Source organism: Vigna radiata, chromosome 9, assembly GCF_000741045.1.
Source record: "Vigna radiata var. radiata cultivar VC1973A chromosome 9, Vradiata_ver6, whole genome shotgun sequence".
Lineage (NCBI taxonomy): Eukaryota > Viridiplantae > Streptophyta > Magnoliopsida > Fabales > Fabaceae > Vigna > Vigna radiata.
The window spans coordinates 3,454,962-3,474,716 of NC_028359.1; the positions used below are offsets into that span (position 1 = coordinate 3,454,962).

The 19,755-nt window shown below is 33.3% G+C and overlaps 2 protein-coding genes across 2 annotated transcripts; both read right to left on the reverse strand.

Annotated features, from left to right (window-relative positions):
- Nucleotides 1-6,967: 6,967 nt before the first annotated feature.
- LOC106773676 (metacaspase-3) lies at nucleotides 6,968-8,986 on the reverse strand. Its single transcript, XM_014660409.2, has 5 exons — nucleotides 8,540-8,986; nucleotides 8,133-8,469; nucleotides 7,951-8,068; nucleotides 7,678-7,875; nucleotides 6,968-7,164 (listed from the first exon to the last, which is right to left on the reverse strand). The coding sequence occupies exons 1-5, from the start codon at nucleotides 8,979-8,981 to the stop codon at nucleotides 7,105-7,107; spliced, it is 1,155 nt and encodes a 384-aa protein (XP_014515895.1). The 5' UTR covers nucleotides 8,982-8,986; the 3' UTR covers nucleotides 6,968-7,104.
- A 1,684-nt stretch (nucleotides 8,987-10,670) lies between these two features.
- On the reverse strand, nucleotides 10,671-18,548 carry LOC106773897 (metacaspase-3). The gene is made up of 5 exons (XM_014660665.2): nucleotides 17,911-18,548; nucleotides 17,301-17,631; nucleotides 17,082-17,199; nucleotides 16,809-16,991; nucleotides 10,671-10,856 (listed from the first exon to the last, which is right to left on the reverse strand). The coding sequence occupies exons 1-5, from the start codon at nucleotides 18,410-18,412 to the stop codon at nucleotides 10,797-10,799; spliced, it is 1,194 nt and encodes a 397-aa protein (XP_014516151.1). The 5' UTR covers nucleotides 18,413-18,548; the 3' UTR covers nucleotides 10,671-10,796.
- Nucleotides 18,549-19,755: the final 1,207 nt, after the last annotated feature.

The window sequence follows — 19,755 nt, forward strand, 5'->3', positions numbered from 1 at the left end:
TATGTACCTCACCGACTATAGCCTCTTCTATAGCCCATTTGTAGATTCCCCATACAGGACATATGTAGCCTCCCCTAAAGATCATTTGTTATTGTGATTGTTGACAACACAATTTCTATATCAATCTAGTTTTTGATGATGACAACACATTGCTTAATAACAAGCACATGTTGTTACTACATTACATGTTCTTATGCTGATTGACTGTGATACCTGTTGAACATGTTTATGAACTGTGTTACATGTTCCTATGTTGATTGATTGATATATATCTAGAACATGTTTACATGCTTTATGTGTTATGTGCAAATGCATCATTATAAATGTTTTACTGCACATGTTTCAAAGCTGAAAACCACAAGTACTTTTATGAACTTATTATTGTGGGACAAAGTCATAGTGAAGTCGAATACATTACTAGTGGATTAGAATATGCTAAAATCTTTGTACAAATTATGAGAATCAGTGCTATGTGATATTTTGAGAAGAAAAGAATTTCAAAATGTTTTACATGTTGATAGTCGACTATATGCGCCACACATTCGACTGTATTTGTTGTCTGATTTAAAATTCTGTTATGCTCATGCATTGTCACGACTATATTTTTAAAAGTTAGTTGACCATTGATGACTTAGTGATAAGTGCATTTTATGCCCGCATTTATGTTTTAAAATTCAAATTTTTGATGGGATATTTGTGCTTAAATGGTTGATTTAAAGAGAATTTGTAAGTATTGGATTTAGAGTGTTTGAACATAAAAGGGACTTAAAAAGTGATTTTAATTGCATGAATTATTCTTGGTTGTTCTAATGTTTATTTGTGCAGTTGAAATTATATGTTTATTGATCCAAATGTGCAAAAATTGAGGCCCGAATATAGTTTATTCAGGTTAAGGGCTGAATGTACCCCTCTGTTTACAATGCTACACCCCTCTTTTCTAAACCAAGCCAGTACTCAAGCCCAACAGTAACCTTTTTCTGCTACACCCTCTTAAGTTTCTTATACACACCCCTCCTACCACTAATTAAGCCAGATTTCATCAGATTTTTCCACGTGGCAGTCCCACCACTAATAGATCCAACCAATCAGATGATGCCATGTCACTGATCCTACTGCGCACCAAATAGACCACTCAGAACACACCACCTAACCCCCTCTTGCCATGTCATCATCATCTCCAACAGAAACCCTAATTCCCAATCCAGAAACCCTAGCCACGCAGTAGGTCGTCATCGTCATCATCGTCCGGCCACCACCATCTTCCTCGCGTCGTCGGAGTGCAGGCCGCTGCATTCGTTTTCTCCTCCATCAACGACGACCACCACCTGCACAACTCAACAAACTCATAATCGCGTAAGCCTCGCAGATTCAAATCATCTCCCTCCGCCTCCACCTTTTTCAAATCTGGATCGTCTTCATCACCATAACCATCGAATCGCACATCAAAGCCACCTTGCAGCCACCTCAGATTCTTGTCGTTAACCGTCGCTGCCATCATCATCGCGAGTACCTCCTCCACGCCTAAAACTCCATGAAAACCGTGAAACATCTTCACGATTCAGCGACCAAGCCGCCAGCACCATCTTCATCACGCCATCAACGGCGGCGTTCCATTCGAATCAACCTTCTTCCATCTTCCAAACAGAAGAACCCACATCAAACCAAGTACGTCTTCCACCACCGCGTAGCCATCCGCGCCACCATGGCCACCATTCATCTTCTCCAGCAAAGCCACAACCTGCATCAAAACCAGACCTGCAAAGCAATCACAGATTCTCGCAACAGACCATCACCGAACAGCGACGTCGTTCTCCACCCTCGCACCTGCCAGAGAAAACCCAACAGCACCCAGAAACGCGAAGGCAGCTCTCGCAACCCGCAGACACCGGAGAACCATCATCTTTCCATGAGCCGTGGCAGGACACGGAGCAAGTCGCGTCTCGAGAGAGCGAAGTTCCTCTCTCATTCAATCGACTGTATTAGTAGCATATTTGATTGAGAATGTGTCTAATTAGCAGAAATCTATGAATAAGTTGAAACACGATTTGTTCAGTGAGAAGACTTTTGATGATCTAACAATTTCATTATTGTTTCAGATTGAATTCTTTGTGCTCCAAGAATTCTCCAAGAAGACAGTGGTGATCTTTCTTGAAAGAGATTCTTAAGGGAGATTTTTTGCACATACATTGGTTGATCAACGTCTACACAAAGAAGGTGTTCTGCATTTGATCACGTGAGGCTTGACATCCTTGAAGACTGTTGAATTGATTGTTCGGCTTGGCAATCGTGAAGACTGCTGGTTTTGGACCTGTTGTGATATAGGGGGATAGTTCATTCTGATGATTTTTCAAAGTGGTTAGTAGATTGCAGAAGAGGGGATTCTTGCTGCAAGTCTTGCTGGTTTTCTGCCTATAGTTTGGATTTAGGTTAGAGAGGAGATTTATATTTTTGACGTGGAGGTCTTTTATAAATTCCTTTTTGTAAAACCCGCAACCATTATAGTGCATTTGCTTCCTATGGTGGAAGGACACTGGATTTAGGCATTGTTGGCCGAACTAGTATAAAAACCTGTGTTTGATTTTCTCTATCCCTTCTCTTTTACATTACAGTCGACTTTATTTTTCACGTAGTCAACTATGTTTTTTTGCTGCTTACAAATTTTCATTACTTGTATTTTAAGAAAGTTCAAAAAGTTTCATACTTTGTTTTCAACATTGTGAAAAGAAGTTATTTTTGAAACAACACCAATTCACCCCCCCCCCTTGGTGTAGAAAAGAAGCCTACCTGTTTTCCAACATTTGTAACCTCCCCTACAAATATGCACGAGTAGTCCCGTAATCTAGTTAAGGAACATGTCATCCTGTCACACAAGGACAAAGACCACACCTTTACCCCACACAAGGAAGGCTCAATACCCGAAAAACCCCCCTAATGCACACAAGGCAAAGGAAGCACCTATTCGTTGATAAAACAAAGATTTACTAGGTAAAACAAGTAGATTTATCCTCCACTCTCATTTGGTGTTAGAGCGAAAAAGTTCCTAGGATTCATGTTGACCGCCCGAGGGATTGAAGCTAATCCCGATAATTGCACCGCTATCCTAGAGATGAGAAGCCCTTAGAACCTGAAGAAATTGCAGAGACTGGTAGGACATATAACATCAATATCGCGGTTCATCCCGAAGTTGGTCGAGCGAATCCGGGCGATATTGAGGAAGATGAGGAAAGGTCCAGGAGAGTCATAGGAGGATAGTTGTGAGAAAGCGTTCATGGAAGTTAAATCCATCTTGGCTAGCCCGCCCATGATGGTCCAACCAGTGGACAACAAAGAACTCCAAAGGTACTTAGGTTATTAGAGGAAGCAATCAGCGCAGTATTACAATAAGAGAACCCCGAGCTAAGACTTGTTTACTTTGTTAGTAGGGTACTTCAGAATCTTGAAACTTGGTATCAATAGGTGGAAAAGTTGTGCTTGCCTTGTTCAACGCGGCTAGGAGGCTTAAGTCGTACTTTCAAAGCTATCAGGTAGTGGTCTGGACGGACCACCCAATAGAAAATTTTTTGAGAAAGCCTGATCTAGCCATACGGATGATGGCTTGGGTTGTGGAACTACCTGAGTTCGGTTTGCGGTACAAACTGAGGGGTTCGATCAAGGGGCAACACTTGGCAGAATTCGACGTGGAACTACCCAACATCACGTCAAGCTCCACTTAGAATTTGTATGTGGATGGTGCGTCCGGTAAAGGAGGAGGAGGCATTGGAGTAGTACTGGAAGGGCTGAACAGTTTCCTACTCGAACACTCCCTTGTGTTCAAGTTCAAACTTTCCAATAACCAGATGGAGTATAAAGCATTGGTCGTAGGGCTGGAGCTAGCCAACAACATCGGTGCCTGTCGATTAACATGTTGTACTAACTCGGAGTTGGTGGTCAAATAGATGAAAGGAGAATTCCAAGTCAAGGATGACCACCTCCTACAGTACTTTCACAAAGTAATCGCATTGCTGAAATACTTGAAAACGGTGGAGATAAAACACATCTCTAGGGAAGAGAATGCTTGGGTAGATAGATTGTCCAAGTTATCTACCAGGAAGGAAAATGGGCAGTTGTCCACCATCATTTGACAAGTGCTAGTGAAATCATTAGTAGAGTTCTTGGCCACTTCTCAACTGGTCGGTGGCGATTAAAGGACCGAGATAAGAAAAATAACGGAGCAAAAGGAAGCCGGGCAGGTGGTCTGACCGACGGAGGCACGTAAGGTCGCTCGGTTTGTCCTTTTAAGGGGAGAATTTTACAGAAGAGGCTTCATGACTACTCTCCTCAAGTTCCTTTTGGAGACAAAAGCCCGCTATATGTTGGATGAGCTCCACAACGAAGTATGTGGGTTCCATACCAATTGCTGAACGTTGACAGCCAAAGCCGTCAGGGCCGGCTACTACTGGCCCAGTATGAAGGAGGATGCGAAACGTTTTTGCAAGAGTTGTCTGACATGTCAGGCTTTCTCAAAATTAACCCAATTTAATGGTAGGGACCTAATTGCTAAAAATTTTCACTTTTAGGGACCCAATTAAGGAAATAAAGGGACCTATTTGAGAAAACCCAACATAAATAGGGACTACAAGAATGATTAAACCTATATTATACCACAAGGGTTGAATACATCTAGTCACATGTAGTTGAGATGTACTTCGACACACTTGGTACACTAGTCCCCCAAGTTCGATATACATATACTCGAGTCTTGATGTTGTCACCATGGTGTTGGTATCTAGTGTCATTATGTGTAAAGAAAATTTATATTTCTTTGGTCTTGTCCTTTGGTCTCATCTTATAGGTATAATAGTCCCCCAATTTCGAGTAGCATAATGACAAAACGGTTTGAATCATGGGATTCAAGTCTGACTAGATGTGAGTGATGAATAGTTGCCAATCTGCACAGGAAACATAGCATGAAGGTGAAAAGTTGCCTTCGTTAACTTCTCGTTCCTTTTTCTTGACTTTTATAACTTGTATTTTTATTCTGAACTTTGTGGAAGTCTAGGCTGACACTATAGGAAGCAAGTGACTTCAAAAATTAATTTGGTAAGACTATAATGGTAAGCGGTAATGAACTTAAAAAACTGTTCAATCAAGATCACCTAAGTATGCCGCAAAAAACTATAAAGGTTTTCAATCAGAACTACCTAGGTAGGCAACAAGTAACTATGAATGTGTTCATTTAGGACCGCCTGGGTACACGGTAGGGAACTACAAAGGTGTTCAATTAGGACTGCCTAAGTAGGCGGCAAGGAACTACAAAAGTTTTCAATCAGGACCTCGTATGTAGGTGGCAGGGAACTATGAAGGTTTTCAACCAGGACCATCTTGGTAGACGAAGGGGAACTACATAATTGTTCAACCAGGATCACCTAGGGAACTATGAAGGTGTTCAACCAGGACCACTTATGTAGACAACATGGAATTACAAAATTGTTCAACTAAGACCGCCTAGGTAAGTAGTACAGAACTATAAAGTTGTTAAATATGTTTTTGGTCCCTTAACTTTCAATGAAAATTGGAATTAGTCCATCTTCGAAAATTTGACCCAATTAATTAGCCCTCCAATTTTAGAAATGTGTGAATTTAGTTTTTTTAACAAAATTTGTTATGTTTATTTGACTTTCTAGTCGTTTCATGATAAAATATGAGTTGTTTACATCAATTGACACATTTCCACTTCAATGTTAGATGAGAAATGCATTCGAAACATCAAATAAACTTAACATAATTTAGGGTTAAATATGTTTTTGGTCCCTTAACTTTTAGTAAAAATTAGAAGTAGTCCATCGTCGAAACTTTGACTCAATTTTGTCCTCTAATTTTAGAAATACATGAATTTATTATTTTTAAACAAATTTTGTTAAGTTTAGTTGAGATTTCAAATGTGACTCATGATAATATTCGAGTTATTTATACCATTTGACACATTTTTGCTTCAATGTTAGTTGAGACGTGTTTGAAATTTCAAATATATACACTTAACATAATTCAAGATTAAATATGTTTTTGGTCCTTTAACTTTAAGTAAAAATTGAAATTAGTCTCTCTTCGAAAGTTTGACTCATTTTAGTCTCCCAACTTTATAAATGCATGGATTTAGTCAATTTAACAAAATTTTGTTAAGTTTATATGATGTTTCAAGTTCGTTTCATAATAGTATATGAATTGTTTACACTGTTTAACACATTCTTCTCCAACATTAGTTGAGATACGCATTTAAAACATCAAATAAACTTAAAATAATTTGGTTAAAAGAATAAAATTTACACAAGTCTAAATTTGGATAACTAAAATGGATAAAGTTTCAAAGATGAACTAAGTTCAATTTTCACTAAAAGTTGAGAAAAAAAACATATTTAGCCATTGATTTTAATTTTTTTTTGTATTTACAATCAATTTTGACGAATATATGGTTTTAAAATTTGTATAAAACCAATTTATAACTATCAAAACTATTTTAGAGAACATAAATTTATATTTTCATCCAAATATTTGAATTTAAATCTAGAAAATCCAAAGTAATTCTTCGCACTGACTTGATTGAGTTAATTTTCTTTAGACATGTCAAATACATTTTAGAATGGTGTTGTTTGACTTTTTTCAACTCAAATATCGACTTGAAACACCTTTTAACAAGTTAAAAAAAAAATCAATTAATTAAAAGAAATATATTCATATTATATTTTAAGTTTAAGACCAAAATATAATAAAGTTTACAACCAAAACTAATTTTAATTTCACGAATATATTTAAAGATTAAAAACATGTTTAACAATTGAATCCACGATAAAATGCTTTTTTTTTTAAAATAAACGAGGTCTAATTATAGATTATTTAATATAATTATTATAAATAATTACAAGAAATCATAAATGCATATCTACCCCTAGAGTGAGATTTGTGTTTATCTAAAAAGATATACGAAGAGTAGAAATTTGGAAAAGTTAGAGAAATGGTAAGTTCAATTTTAAATTAATAAATTTTAAACAATGAGAAATATACGCCGAATTAAAAATTTGAGTAGTGCACATGTGTAGTCTCAATTATTTAATCTTAGGCAATTAACGATCAGAGTACAAAAGGACTGGTATAGACGTCAAACACCTCAGAAGACGATAGTTGTGGCTCCTGCAAATCCAAGTCCAACCCATTTATAATCCCAACTTCATACACCATTGTTAAGGATTCCAATATAAAGCTTGTGATGTAAAAGTTATAATAACGGATAATGATACTATCACAATAATTTTTCTTTTACAACATTTTAAAGTTATCTACGTGTATACGTGTTATTACGTAATTGGTCCAAAATTACTTCACAATCAATAATAATAATGTTAAACAGTAATACAGACCAATAACAAAATGACACGTGTTTAAATGTTGCCAAATAAATATTCTTTTTATCGTTATCTTATATAATAATAGGAAAAAGTCTCTTTAACAATTTTTTTTGACAACTTTTTTGACAACACATACATAGCAGTCTATGATTGGTCCAGTTTCAAATATCTTTTTAAACATAAATTCAAACAGACCAATAAAATGATGACATGTGTATTGTTGTAAAAAAATTGTTAAAAAAGAGTTGTCAAAATATCATTGTCCATGATAATATGTGTGAAAGAGAGAAAGCATTACTTGTCTTAGTTCCATGCCGAGAAGTCTGTTGAACATCGAAGCAATCGGACCATTTAATGGCACTATGCCTGTTTTTGTCCCACGAATGGTGGAACGCATGGCACTGAGCAATCGACCATAACTCAGACCAGGTTCGTTTTGCACCGTTTGGATGAAACTATAGGTCAATACACCAGTAGCTTCAGTCCCACTTAAGGCCTACATCAACCACCCCACATCAATATTCATCAACTTTTCTTTCTCTATGGAAAAACTAAACTAAATATTACTTACAGAAGTATCTATGGAGGTTTGGCTGTCTTCACAAGCTGAAATAGAAACAGCTAGCCCTCCACTTGTACCTTTATTAGCCTTTGGAAATCTTTGATCTTCCCATGAGTAATACCCTTCCCTGCATCAAAGAGATCATTCAATTCAGAAATTGTTGTTGAGAAAACAAGCATTCTCAAACTGACCTATTCATCTTGCAGACGAAAGACAAATCAAGAACAGTCCCACTGTGGCATGCATCCACAATGGCATGAAGTTTAGCTCCACGTGGTAAGGGCCTAACGATTGCAGTGTTGATCTCATCGTCGAGTATCTTCCCTTGCTCTTCGTAATCAACGGGGCATATTGCTTCATCAAGCCCATCGATTTCGTTCCCATCCATGCTGATTTGCTGAGTGCCATGTCCAGAGAAGTGGAACACCAATGAATCCCCTGACTGGGTATTCTCAAGCAGCCACCTCATGGCCATTAGAATGTTATATCTGGTAGGGATCCTCAGCTGGTTTCTCTCCTCCATATCATCTGCCACAAATATAGAAAATTAATTTGTGAATTTGTAATTTTAATATGATAAGAAGTTATATAGAAAGACCTGTGAGCATGAGAATGGAGTCACTAGGAAACCCATAGTGCTTAATGAGAAAGTATTTCATGCATTTTGCATCATTGATTGAGCCTTTTAGCTTGTAACTCTTCCCATGGTAGCGAATTCCACACACCACAGCTCTCTTTGAGCCATATACATGAAATGATGGCCTAAGTGACTGAGGCTGAGGATAGAGGCCAAAACTATTTGGCCCATAATAGCCACCAGAATTGGTGTTAACTGAAGAAGTACTACTCCTAATGGTATTTAAGAACCCTCTAAAACGACCTGTGAAAGTATGAAAGTTTTTGTAGGCTTGAGTCCATGGAGCTATGGAGGGTCTAATCTGGGTGATGCCATGGCAGACTCCACACTCAAAGACATTCACCTCTGCTGGCACCACAAGTAGAACTCCACAGTGGATGCACCTTTCTTGTCTACTTGCCATTTCGTCAGAATGTTTCTGTGATGAAATTCAGCTTCTGCTATCTATTTATGCAGAATACGATTCTGATTGCTTTTCCAAGTGGAGGATGAATATATTGACTTGCTTTGTTTTTTATTTGTCGAATGCAGATTACCGTTCATCAAGAATCGGGAATAAGGAACCGATGAAATACATCTTATTCACTTGAATAAATAAACCTTTTCAAAATATCCGTAAGTAATAGAGAATATTGATTACTTTCAGTAATAGATTTACTTGGAATATTCGCCCTTTACATATGAAAAATGATATTTTAACACTATTTTTTGACACTGACACTGCACACGTGTCAAAATGTGGTTGGACGATTTTAAATTAAAAAAAGTTGAGATAAGGGTATTTGAAAGAAAAAAACCAAGTTTTTTTTTTAATTTAAAATTATCCAACTACATTTTAACACGTGTACAGTGTCAAAATGGTGTAAAAAATGGTGTTAAAATATCATTTTCCTTTACATATAAGAGAGAAAGATTATAAAAAGTTATTTTAAATAGGTTAAAATTTTAGTGAACTTATGACTGATCAAATTGTAAATAGTATGAAGTAAATAAAACTAAATAATTGTTGAAATATAAATAATACTTTTAATGAAAATAAATTATGAAACTGAAAATCAATCATGAAAGTGAACATTTATTAGATTGTGATAAAATTTGAAATAACTAATTAACTTAAAGAATTTTCATTTAATAATTCTGTTAATATATTTAGTTGATAAATATTATTTACTGTATTTATTTGCATAAAGTTTTTCAATTATTATCAAAGATAAATATTATTATTTCAACCTTATAAACATTGGAAATAAAAAACACTGCAAAGAAAGAAAAAATCTAGTTAACATAAATTGAAGTGTCATCTACATTACTTTTCTAAAATCATAATAAATGTCAATTAAGAAATAATTATAGTCTACATGAACGGATAAATAATATTAACGTTGTCGAATAGAAAATTATATATTTATATTTTCTATTAATTAACAAACTCTAACTCACACTAACCTAATATTGTGTTGACATGAACTAAAATTATAGATGATATCGATTAAAAACTAGTCTTAATATTGGTAGAAAACAACCTTAATATTATTTAAAATTAACAAATAATGTTAATTGAAAAGAAATATTAGTTATTAGACAACAAAAAATATTAATATTGACAAAACTATCCTAATTAATGTTGGTTGAAAAATGATATATTTTTATATACAAAAAAATTAAGACTATAATAATAAAAAAAATTGATTAACTTTAATTAGAAAAAATTAGTAATATCGAGAAATAACTCGATGTTAAGTCAAAAATATTTCAATCCAAATTCAGTCTACAATTCTTAATTAAATTTGAATAAAAAAAATGATTTAAAGAGAAGATGGAGTACAAAATTATTTAAAAAACTAATGTAAATATTAAAAATCATCTAATTTTATAACGTTACATCTTCTAAATTCTTAAAACTTCAATTTCTTTTAAAATTTTCTATGCAAAGTGTTTATATTTACAATAATACATTCAATATTTTATAGAAATAGATTGTCTTCTTAAAATTCAAAATCATGTGATATGTCAAATTATGGTAACAGTTTTGACGTAATGAATGGAAAAAATTCGTGTGCTACACTAAAATGTTTCAGAATATATCCCATTCATATTTATTTTATAAAATAATGAAAAATGCTGATTACAATAGGTCACTACAATTACTGAAAGTAAAATACTGATTTTGTTCAATACCACAAGCATTAATTGGTGCTAAGCTTCAAGTTAACTCGTCTCACAAGGAGAACATTGTCGTAGAAACATCAAATTTCTCCGATGATGATAGAAGAGGATCCTGCAACGTATATTCACTTTCATCATGAAAATAAAAACTATATATTTAGTAAGTGATGCAATGCCCATTTTCAGACAAGTAAAATTTATTAATAACCTTAAAAACATTAATCATGCTATTTATATAAGGAATATGACTCGTAAAATACTTATGAGAAAATTTAAAACATCTTATGAGTATGATTATAGTATATTGAGAACTTAGAAATAATATTTTATAACTAATAGTTGTTTAAAAATATTAATATTTGATTATTTTAATAGTAAAATATTTTGAAATAAATAATTTTGTAATAAATGAGTTTTATTATTATAAAAAATATTATTTTTCTAAAAGTACAGAGTTTTTTTATCTTCTCTGTACTCCCTCACACACGACTTATATATTTTAAAATTAGAGAGCATTGTAGGACTCCTGTCAACAAGAGTTATGATTCTATTTGAATCCAATTATTATTGAACATATATTGATAGTGACCCAAATTTATCTCTAGGTTTTGACAAACCCTACAAGAGGTAGTAGAGAGCATGTGGGAGACGAGTTCAACATATCGACTACAAACTGGATTCAAAAGAAAAGGGTTATTCAAATTTTAGAGGTTAAAGTTGAAGATTTGTGCTTGGGGAGGTGACTTAGTCAATTTATATTGTTGAGCACTAGAACAAATAACACAAAGGTAGGATTTAAGTCTAGTAAGTATGTTAAGGTATAATAGGCTGGATGAATCTAGGTGGTTGTTATAAGATAAAGTAAGAAGGGCATATCCTTAGCTTTTACCTAATGAGTGAATATTTTAGGATGAAAATTTTTCTTATTAGAGAGATGTGAAAACCTAAAAAATAATATTTGAGACATATAATGGTTTTAAAATAGTAACACTCAATTATTTTAATAATAAAATGTGTACTACATGTGTTTTAGTACATCTCAACCACCTGTGTCTAGATGTACTCGGCCACCTGTGCCTAGATGTACTCGTTATGGTATAAAGATATACCATGACAGCTTGATCGACTACATATCAGCCAAGCAAATATCTGTGACAAGCATTGACTATGTTAACCATATTAACATCAAGATTAACATATTATTAGCATAATTCGTTAATTAAAGACAAACCATGGTAATTAGCCATATGGACCAGGTTTATCCAAGTAAAAAAAATCTTATAAAATATGGTATAAATAGCACAATACACGAGATAAATAGGTAACAAATTCATTATTAAACATTTACTGTTCTCTAATGCACTTGGCTAACTTGAGCTCTAAATTTTCTTTTGCAGGCACACTTTATCTTGGACTAGAAGAGATGTGGACCTAAAACATCTCGGTTTGAAAGTTTTAAGTGGGAAGCAGACTCCTTTTTGGTTTAAGGTTACCATCCAAGACCTAGAACATTTTGGTTTGAAGAGTGAGAAGTCTTTGCAAGAAGGAGTTTGAAAGGTCTTCAAAAGGTGATTTCGATCTAGTAAGAACATTAACACCTACCATATGGGTCGAGATATAATCTGTGAACAAACAGCTATATGGTGTCTACGAAAAGTAAGATGACAAGTACAACAAAAGTTAAAATCCCCTTTATTGAGAGACTTCATGTTGATCCCTAGTTGTGATGTTGAACTGCACTTGTGTCTAAATAATTATCCCTAGTTTCAAATCAAGTATTGTGGTTGGATTTCGTTTCAAGTTTTATGAATCAAAGAGTATGAAAATATAAGCTTTTTGGAAACCATTTTGTATAATTTTTAGGCTTTGCTTGGGGACAAACAAAGAGCTAAAGTTCAGGATATGTTGATAAATGTTTAGTTTACTTATAATTTCATATCATTTTGACACTTATCTTACATGAATTTGACATAAATCTTAGTAAAACAACCCTTTTTTCCTTTAATTACAAAATGAGGAATTAATAAAGAAGTTATAAAAAGGGGAAATTGCTATGTTCGTTCACTATAAGGAAATCTTAAGCTCCTTACTAGCAACTGAGCCTCAAGAGAAAACCTACTTGGGAAGGAATGTTCCATTGTTGTAACACCAAGCTAAAAGCCCAAGCATGGAGGAAACCCTTTTATGAAGGAATCCTCATGGCTTACCAACATAATGGGAGATGAAGTAGCACTTAGATTTTCTATAAAAATAAAGCATGCCTTTTTTATTTGTATGTTGATTTTGTAGCTCAGTCTTATAGATCTTAAACACATATTATAATATCTTTAAAGGGAACCATGGGAGGAAGGAAGCAACTCCTCGAACTTATTGTAAACATCATTATGACTAGCTAAATTCTTCTTAGTTGGGATTGAATGTAACTTCTCTAAACTCTTTGTACTACACTTGATTTAATATATATATATATATATATATATATATATATATATATATATATATATTATATTCTTACTTTATGTGTTGGTTATTTGATTTTCTTATATTGCTTTGATGACTTCAATCATCATATTTCATTAGCATTAAATGTAGCGACAACTAGTTTAAAGTTTAGATCCAATCAAATTTCCTAATGTTTGGTAGATAACATACATGGATATATGACTTTAGTTCGTTTAAAAAGTTTTTTTCATTAATGCAAGGAGTCACTCAACTAGGGATGAGACATCACACTAGGAATGATAACCTTAGGCTCTAATATTGTAGACACGGGTTAAAATTACATTAGAAGTACTTGCAGGAACATTAAGGTAAAAAACATAACTTATAAGGAATCAAGGGTAGTGTAGTTAACTGAAAGAAGTCAGCTTCAATCCCAACACCTTAAATCCCAACACCTTAATCAACATCACTTATCTTTATATTCATTCAAACTTATTTTCAAACTACCAAACCTTTATCATTTTGTTATTACAAACTTGAATAAATATAGGTTATTGTTTTATCAAACCAAATCCCTATGAATAGGAAGTGAAACATTGCACTTGCTAGATAAAATTAACACCTTTAATTTGAGTCAACAACATCCTCCTCCATACAAGTCTTCTCATAACATTGATACCCTTAATTATCTTTCTGATTATCATTGTTAAAATATAAGCTTTGATTCTGATAGTGTTTATCCTATACATAATTATTTTTGTTCAAACTTATTTTCAAACCTTTATCATTTTGTTATTATAAACTTGAATAAATTATAGATTATTGTTTTATCAAACCAACTCTCTATGAATATGACCTTGTTATGCTATAATTGAACCAATGCACTTGCTAGATAAAATCGACACGTTTAATTGGGATCAACAACATCCTCCTCCATGCAGGTCTTCTTGTAACATCGATACGCTTAATTATCTCTTTGATTATCGTTATTATAATATAAGCTCTGTTTCTCATAGTGTTTATCCTACACGTAATTATCTTGACTATTCTCGCCCTTCTCAATCTTATATGTCATTCATTTGTCAAATCTCCTCTCATTTTGAACCTTAGACCTATAACTAAGCTATCAAACATTCTCTTTGGAAAGTTGTTATAGAACGTAAGCTACAAGCTATGGATTTAAACTAAACTTGGACTGTTGTTCCCTTTTCCCCTAGTAAAAAGTCCATTAGTTGTAAACGGTTGTTTAAATTAAAATTAAACTCTGATCGTACAATTTCTAAGCACAAAGTTAGGCTAGTGGCTAGAGGTTTTCTCAACAATTTGGTATTGATTTTCAAGAAACTTTTTTCCTTGTCGTTAAAATTTGTAATCTTAGACTTCTTCTCTTGATTGTTGTCTCTAAAAGCTAGACTCTTGCTCAACTTGGTATAAAAAATGTTTTTTAAATGGTAATCTTAGTGAAGAAATTTTTATGAACATTCCTCAAGGTTATAATCATAATTGTTTCTCTACCACTAACCAACCTACCTTTAGTCTGTAGATTAAATAAATCCATATATGTTCTTAAACCCTTTATGTAATAACAGGGGTCGGAACGAAATCATTTTGACTATACTAGTAACTAGTTGTAAGAGTCGATGGAGATTCATATATAGAATGTCAACAATGGCCGAACTCGTTAGGTATACAATTTACTCTGATATGTTCTATGGATCAGGAGAATGCCCAAACATGTTCTAGTTATAACTCTTAAGAAACAGGAATGATTGAGTAATGGTAGGTGCATGATCTCTAGGAACTAGTTAATACATCAATCCTCTAGAGGTTGTGTCTATGATTATTGGTATGTGAATGAGCTATGAGAATCTTCATGTTTAGATCTTGAGAACCTTCATGTTTAGATGTTGATTGTATGAATTGCGAAAGCTCTATATAGGTTATGTTCTGAATTTATAGTATATTTTATTTTTATTTAAACTTATATGTTTTAAATTATCACTAACTTATTTATGGTTTTTTTTTGTCTATTATGATTTATCTATCTATAATGATCATATATTATACATTCTTAGAAGATGTTACAAGTAGGAATTCTTAACAAAGAGAATTCTTAACGATAAGAAAGCTTAGGAGTGATTCAAATAGATGGCACATATGTATATTTTCTTTAATATTTTACCAATTTACTCTAAATTTATAACTTATTACAACTTTATCATATAACTTATAAGAGGAATATTGTAATGCATTAATTATATTAGTGTTGTCAAAACGGATCACTCGGCCTAACCCGACCCGGTCTACCATGGGTTGACCACTCAGTGAGTCAACCCAATCCGACTCATTTATTAACGGACTGAAAAATTTCGAACCCCGCTTGGCCTACCACGAGTTAGTGGGTTAAACGGGTTGGTTCACTAACTCACCTAATTACATTTTTTTTTTAAATTCAAAAAAATTACAATTTTTTGTAATTCAAATTTAAATAATTTTACTCTAAAATGATGTTAAATTCTAAAGATAATTCAAAATAAAAAAATTAACATACAACTCAAATGTAATCCAAAAGCAAACCCAAAAAGCGAATAAATAAGTTTATAATATTGATAATTTTTGTGTCATTTATCCATTTATAAGATTATAGTCTCGAATGGATAAATTTATAATATTTTGATCTCTTGAACATCTTTTTCTTTATTCTCATTTACAATACAATAAAAAATATTAACTAATAATATTAAAACACAAAATAATAAATAATTAAATTAAACTAGGTGGGTTAATGAGCCAACCCAACTCACCACAGGTTTAACCCGAGTGAGTCTAGTTCTAAGTAAACCAAATTAAAAATTAACATGTATAAAAAAATTTAATTTTTTTCAAAGTCAACCTAATCTAAATCTACAGTGAACCAAGTTGGCATAGAGATTTGAAAACACTAAATTATATATTATATCACTTTTGCTTAATTCGAGATGTTTATCTCTCTTCATTTATTTGACTAATTTTATACAAGTGTCTCATTCACTCAAATATCAACTCCACTCAAAATTACACAAACCGGACTCGGATATTCAACTCCTGCTTAAGTTATTAGCTCAAAAGCAAAGAAAACATGAGAAAAAGGATATTTTTCCTTGTTCTTATTTATAACGTTCAATTATCTAATTCATCAAATTTAAAACAAAATGAATTTCATTAATCTACCTTAGATCTGTAATTTTTTAAACTACTATAATAATTAATATTCACAATCGAAAATTTTCAAATCTAAGGAAAATTATGATAAATACCACATTCAATTTTACTACAATTAAAAAAATAAAATATTATAATAACAATTTTAGTTATTTAAGTTTAGTATAGAATTAATATAATTGAATATATGTATAACCTTTGATAAGTATTATATATTTAATAAAGCAATTAACATTAATAATTAATTAACTTGAAGTAATTATTAGGGGTTTTAAATTTACAAAAAATAAAGATAAAAGACCCTTGGATATAGTTAATGTTTTGTTATAATAAACATATATGACATGACATATATATTATAAATATATATAAACAATCATATATAATTTGAAGGCAGAAAGAATGGTGATGGAATCCAAACCTGTGCAATTTTACGATTGAAGATATGTTGCAATATGCGGTTATTGCATTTGCTTCTGTTAATCTTCTTAATCTCTTCATGCATATTTTGTAGGAGACGCCCATAAGTTATTCCAGGGTATTCTCTGATTGCTTTTGTGAAAAGATAAGTCAGAACACCATTCATTCCCTTTCCACCAAAAACCTACGTAGGTTCCTCAAAACCCACACCATCACGTCAAAAACTATACATTGCATTGCCAAAACAAAAATCCAAAACATTATTCATTCTTACAGAGCTATCACATGCTGTCTGATTATCTTCACAAGCACTAAGACAAATCGCCAATCCACCACTTGAATGTTTTCTTATAGGTTCTTTTGATGGTGGCTTGTTATCCTCCCAAATCCCACTACAACAATGCATCGTGCAAATTTAAATTCTTTTTATGTGGGTGTGGTCAACGAAAGTAGAAAACTCATATAGCAGAAAACCAGATAAAAGGGCACTTACCTTTCTTGATTGTAAACAAACAAAAGATCAAGAATTGTGCCGCTATGACATGCATCAACAATAGCATGAAGTGTGACACCTTTCTTTAGTGGCCATACTATGGTGGAATTGATTTCATTGTCAATGATCATTCCTTCTATCAAATAGTCAACAGGGCAAAGAGTCTCATCAAACCCATCAATTTCATCTTCTTTCAAATCTGGCTGCTGAGAACCGTGTCCCGAGAAGTAAAACACTAATGAGTCTCCTGGCTCAGCGTCCTTCACTAGCCACTTTAAGGACTCCATTATGTTGTGTTTCGTTGGTATCAAATTGCCGTTTTCCCCATGTTCTGTAAAATTCATCATTCAGATTTCAAATAAGAAAATATTTTGGCACAATTGGGGTGTTCAACATGTTACTGAAAACTTGTATCAGAATCAGTAAAATTTGAAGTCTTTTGAGGAAAAAGTTCACTGGGAAACACAATACCAAACACCAAATGATACTTCAAGTCCAAGACATCATTTTCAACCAAAAACTTGTAATAAGTTTATGATTTTAAGTACATGGACTAAGTGACTGATATCCATCAAATGAACAGAAACAAATAACAAATTTCTAGAGATACCTGTGAGGATTCGTATGCACTCATTTGGAAAGTCAAAATTCTTGATCAGCAGTTCCTTCATGTTAGTAATGTCATTAATGATTCCTCTGAGTCTGAGTTTCCTTCTGTAAGAAACTCCACAGAGAACCGCTCGTTTATTATACCTGCTAGTGCTAGAAAAGGCTGAGGAAGAGAGCATTGAATGAGATAATGACCCACTAAGCAAATTTTCATCTTTGTTTGAACCTCCTAGATTACCAAGTTTCAACAATTTGGATCCAAATTTTTTCACTGGACAGCATATTCCACATTCTTTCTTTGAACTATGTGATCCCAAAGTTGAATTGCCAAAGTGTGAGTTTGTTCTTGAGGGCAATAAGCACTGACACTCTTCTTTGCAACATCTACAAGTAACTTTTGCTTCCCCATTTGACTGAGAACTGGAGATATATTTGGAGGCATAGCAACCATTCACAGAAACACCTTTTCTGTACCTTCTGCATTTAGATGAAGCTTCCATCATTAACCAGCATCAAAATTTATGATACAGACGCGTATGCTTCAGCTCTCACAATATGTTCATGCACTTACCTAGACGTTAAGTAAACTTTTCCTAAGTTGAAATTTGAAAATTGTGTTCTGCATAATTGACAATGAGAAAGTGAGGGCCCTCAGAAAGCGTGCATTCATTTACTTTCTCTTTTGAAAAAGATAAACAAACACAGAATCCAATCCCGGTGTTGGAAAAAAGTTCGCAGATGCTTATTTATGCAACGTAGAAGAACCCAACAGCAGTGAGTTGTTAAGGAGCATAAAGAGGAGAAACTGAAAAGTGAGTGGAAAATCAGAAAATGTGTTAAGAATTTCTTTATCAAATTTGCGTCTGCTAAGAAAGATATGGTTCTGATCCTTATTCTCACTATGATAGCAGTAAGAACCAGATGCTCTCAACTTCATAGACTAAGAAATACACTCACTTGCATAAGAAAATGAGTAAGCATCTCATTAATATATTCGTAATAAATTAACATAAAAATATTGGTAATTAATACGTATAAAAGTTGTTCTATGTTTTTTATATAAAGGTGTAAAAAAGAATATTATAAATTTGTCTAATTAAATTATTTGTTATAAGCTAGCAGTTCAGGTTTTACATTCACGCCTCTCCAAAGCTTTTTATTTCTTATTATGTGTGAAATCACCGATATTGGACTAGTGTAAAGCATGGCATGTTAGATATCAAAACCATCTAAGCCCCTTCTCCACTGCTGCCTGCTCCTCCTCCTAAGATGCATTACAAGCAGCTAACTCAGGCAGAAATGGCAAAGAAGCGTGAGAAAGGCTTATGTTTCAACTGTAATTAGAAGTTCTCCCGCAACCATCGTTGTCCAACTCGTTTACCTTCTTTTGATCGCTGATGAGGAAGATGACCCCATTACTAATGGTGATGTTGAGCAGCATGCACATCTGACGTCTGAGGGTCTTAAGGAAGTATTAGACACATCTTGTTTGTCAGCCAAATTAAGTCGTAATATGTATGTGTAATAAGTATGCTGTTGTCAAAAAAAATTATTAAAAAGACTTTTTTTCTTTCCAATAGTGGTGCTCTGGAGAAATTATGTAATCTGGGTCTTAGCCCAATACCAAGTACGTATACTTGTATATAGAGGGAGTATTTTATTCAAGTTACACATATTTTGCGTTTGACCTAGAGTCCTACTGCCCCCATTGAAGATACCGTGGGTAGTGAGGAGGAATTGGCTTGCAACAGATGTTGTCATAGTGTAGAGTAGAGTAAATGATACAAGGCCATAAATTCTTGGTGGATCTCTTGATTCTTGATATGGGAGACTGGGAGACTTTGAT

Bases quoted from the DNA above. Each gene is read 5' to 3' on its own strand.
- LOC106773676 (XM_014660409.2), bottom strand. From the start codon at position 8,981: ATGGCAAGTAGACAAGAAAGGTGCATCCACTGTGGAGTTCTACTTGTG. The intron at 8,470-8,539 runs GTCTTTCTATAT...TATTTGTGGCAG, and splicing joins CTCCATTCTCATGCTCACAG to ATGATATGGAGGAGAGAAAC. The intron at 7,165-7,677 runs GTAATGCTTTCT...TTGGATTTGCAG, and splicing joins TCGGCATGGAACTAAGACAA to GAGCCACAACTATCGTCTTC.
- LOC106773897 (XM_014660665.2), bottom strand. From the start codon at position 18,412: ATGATGGAAGCTTCATCTAAATGCAGAAGGTACAGAAAAGGTGTTTCT. The intron at 16,992-17,081 runs GTAAGAATGAAT...GAACCTACGTAG, and splicing joins AGACAGCATGTGATAGCTCT to GTTTTTGGTGGAAAGGGAAT. The intron at 10,857-16,808 runs GTTTGGATTCCA...TATACGTTGCAG, and splicing joins TCAATCGTAAAATTGCACAG to GATCCTCTTCTATCATCATC.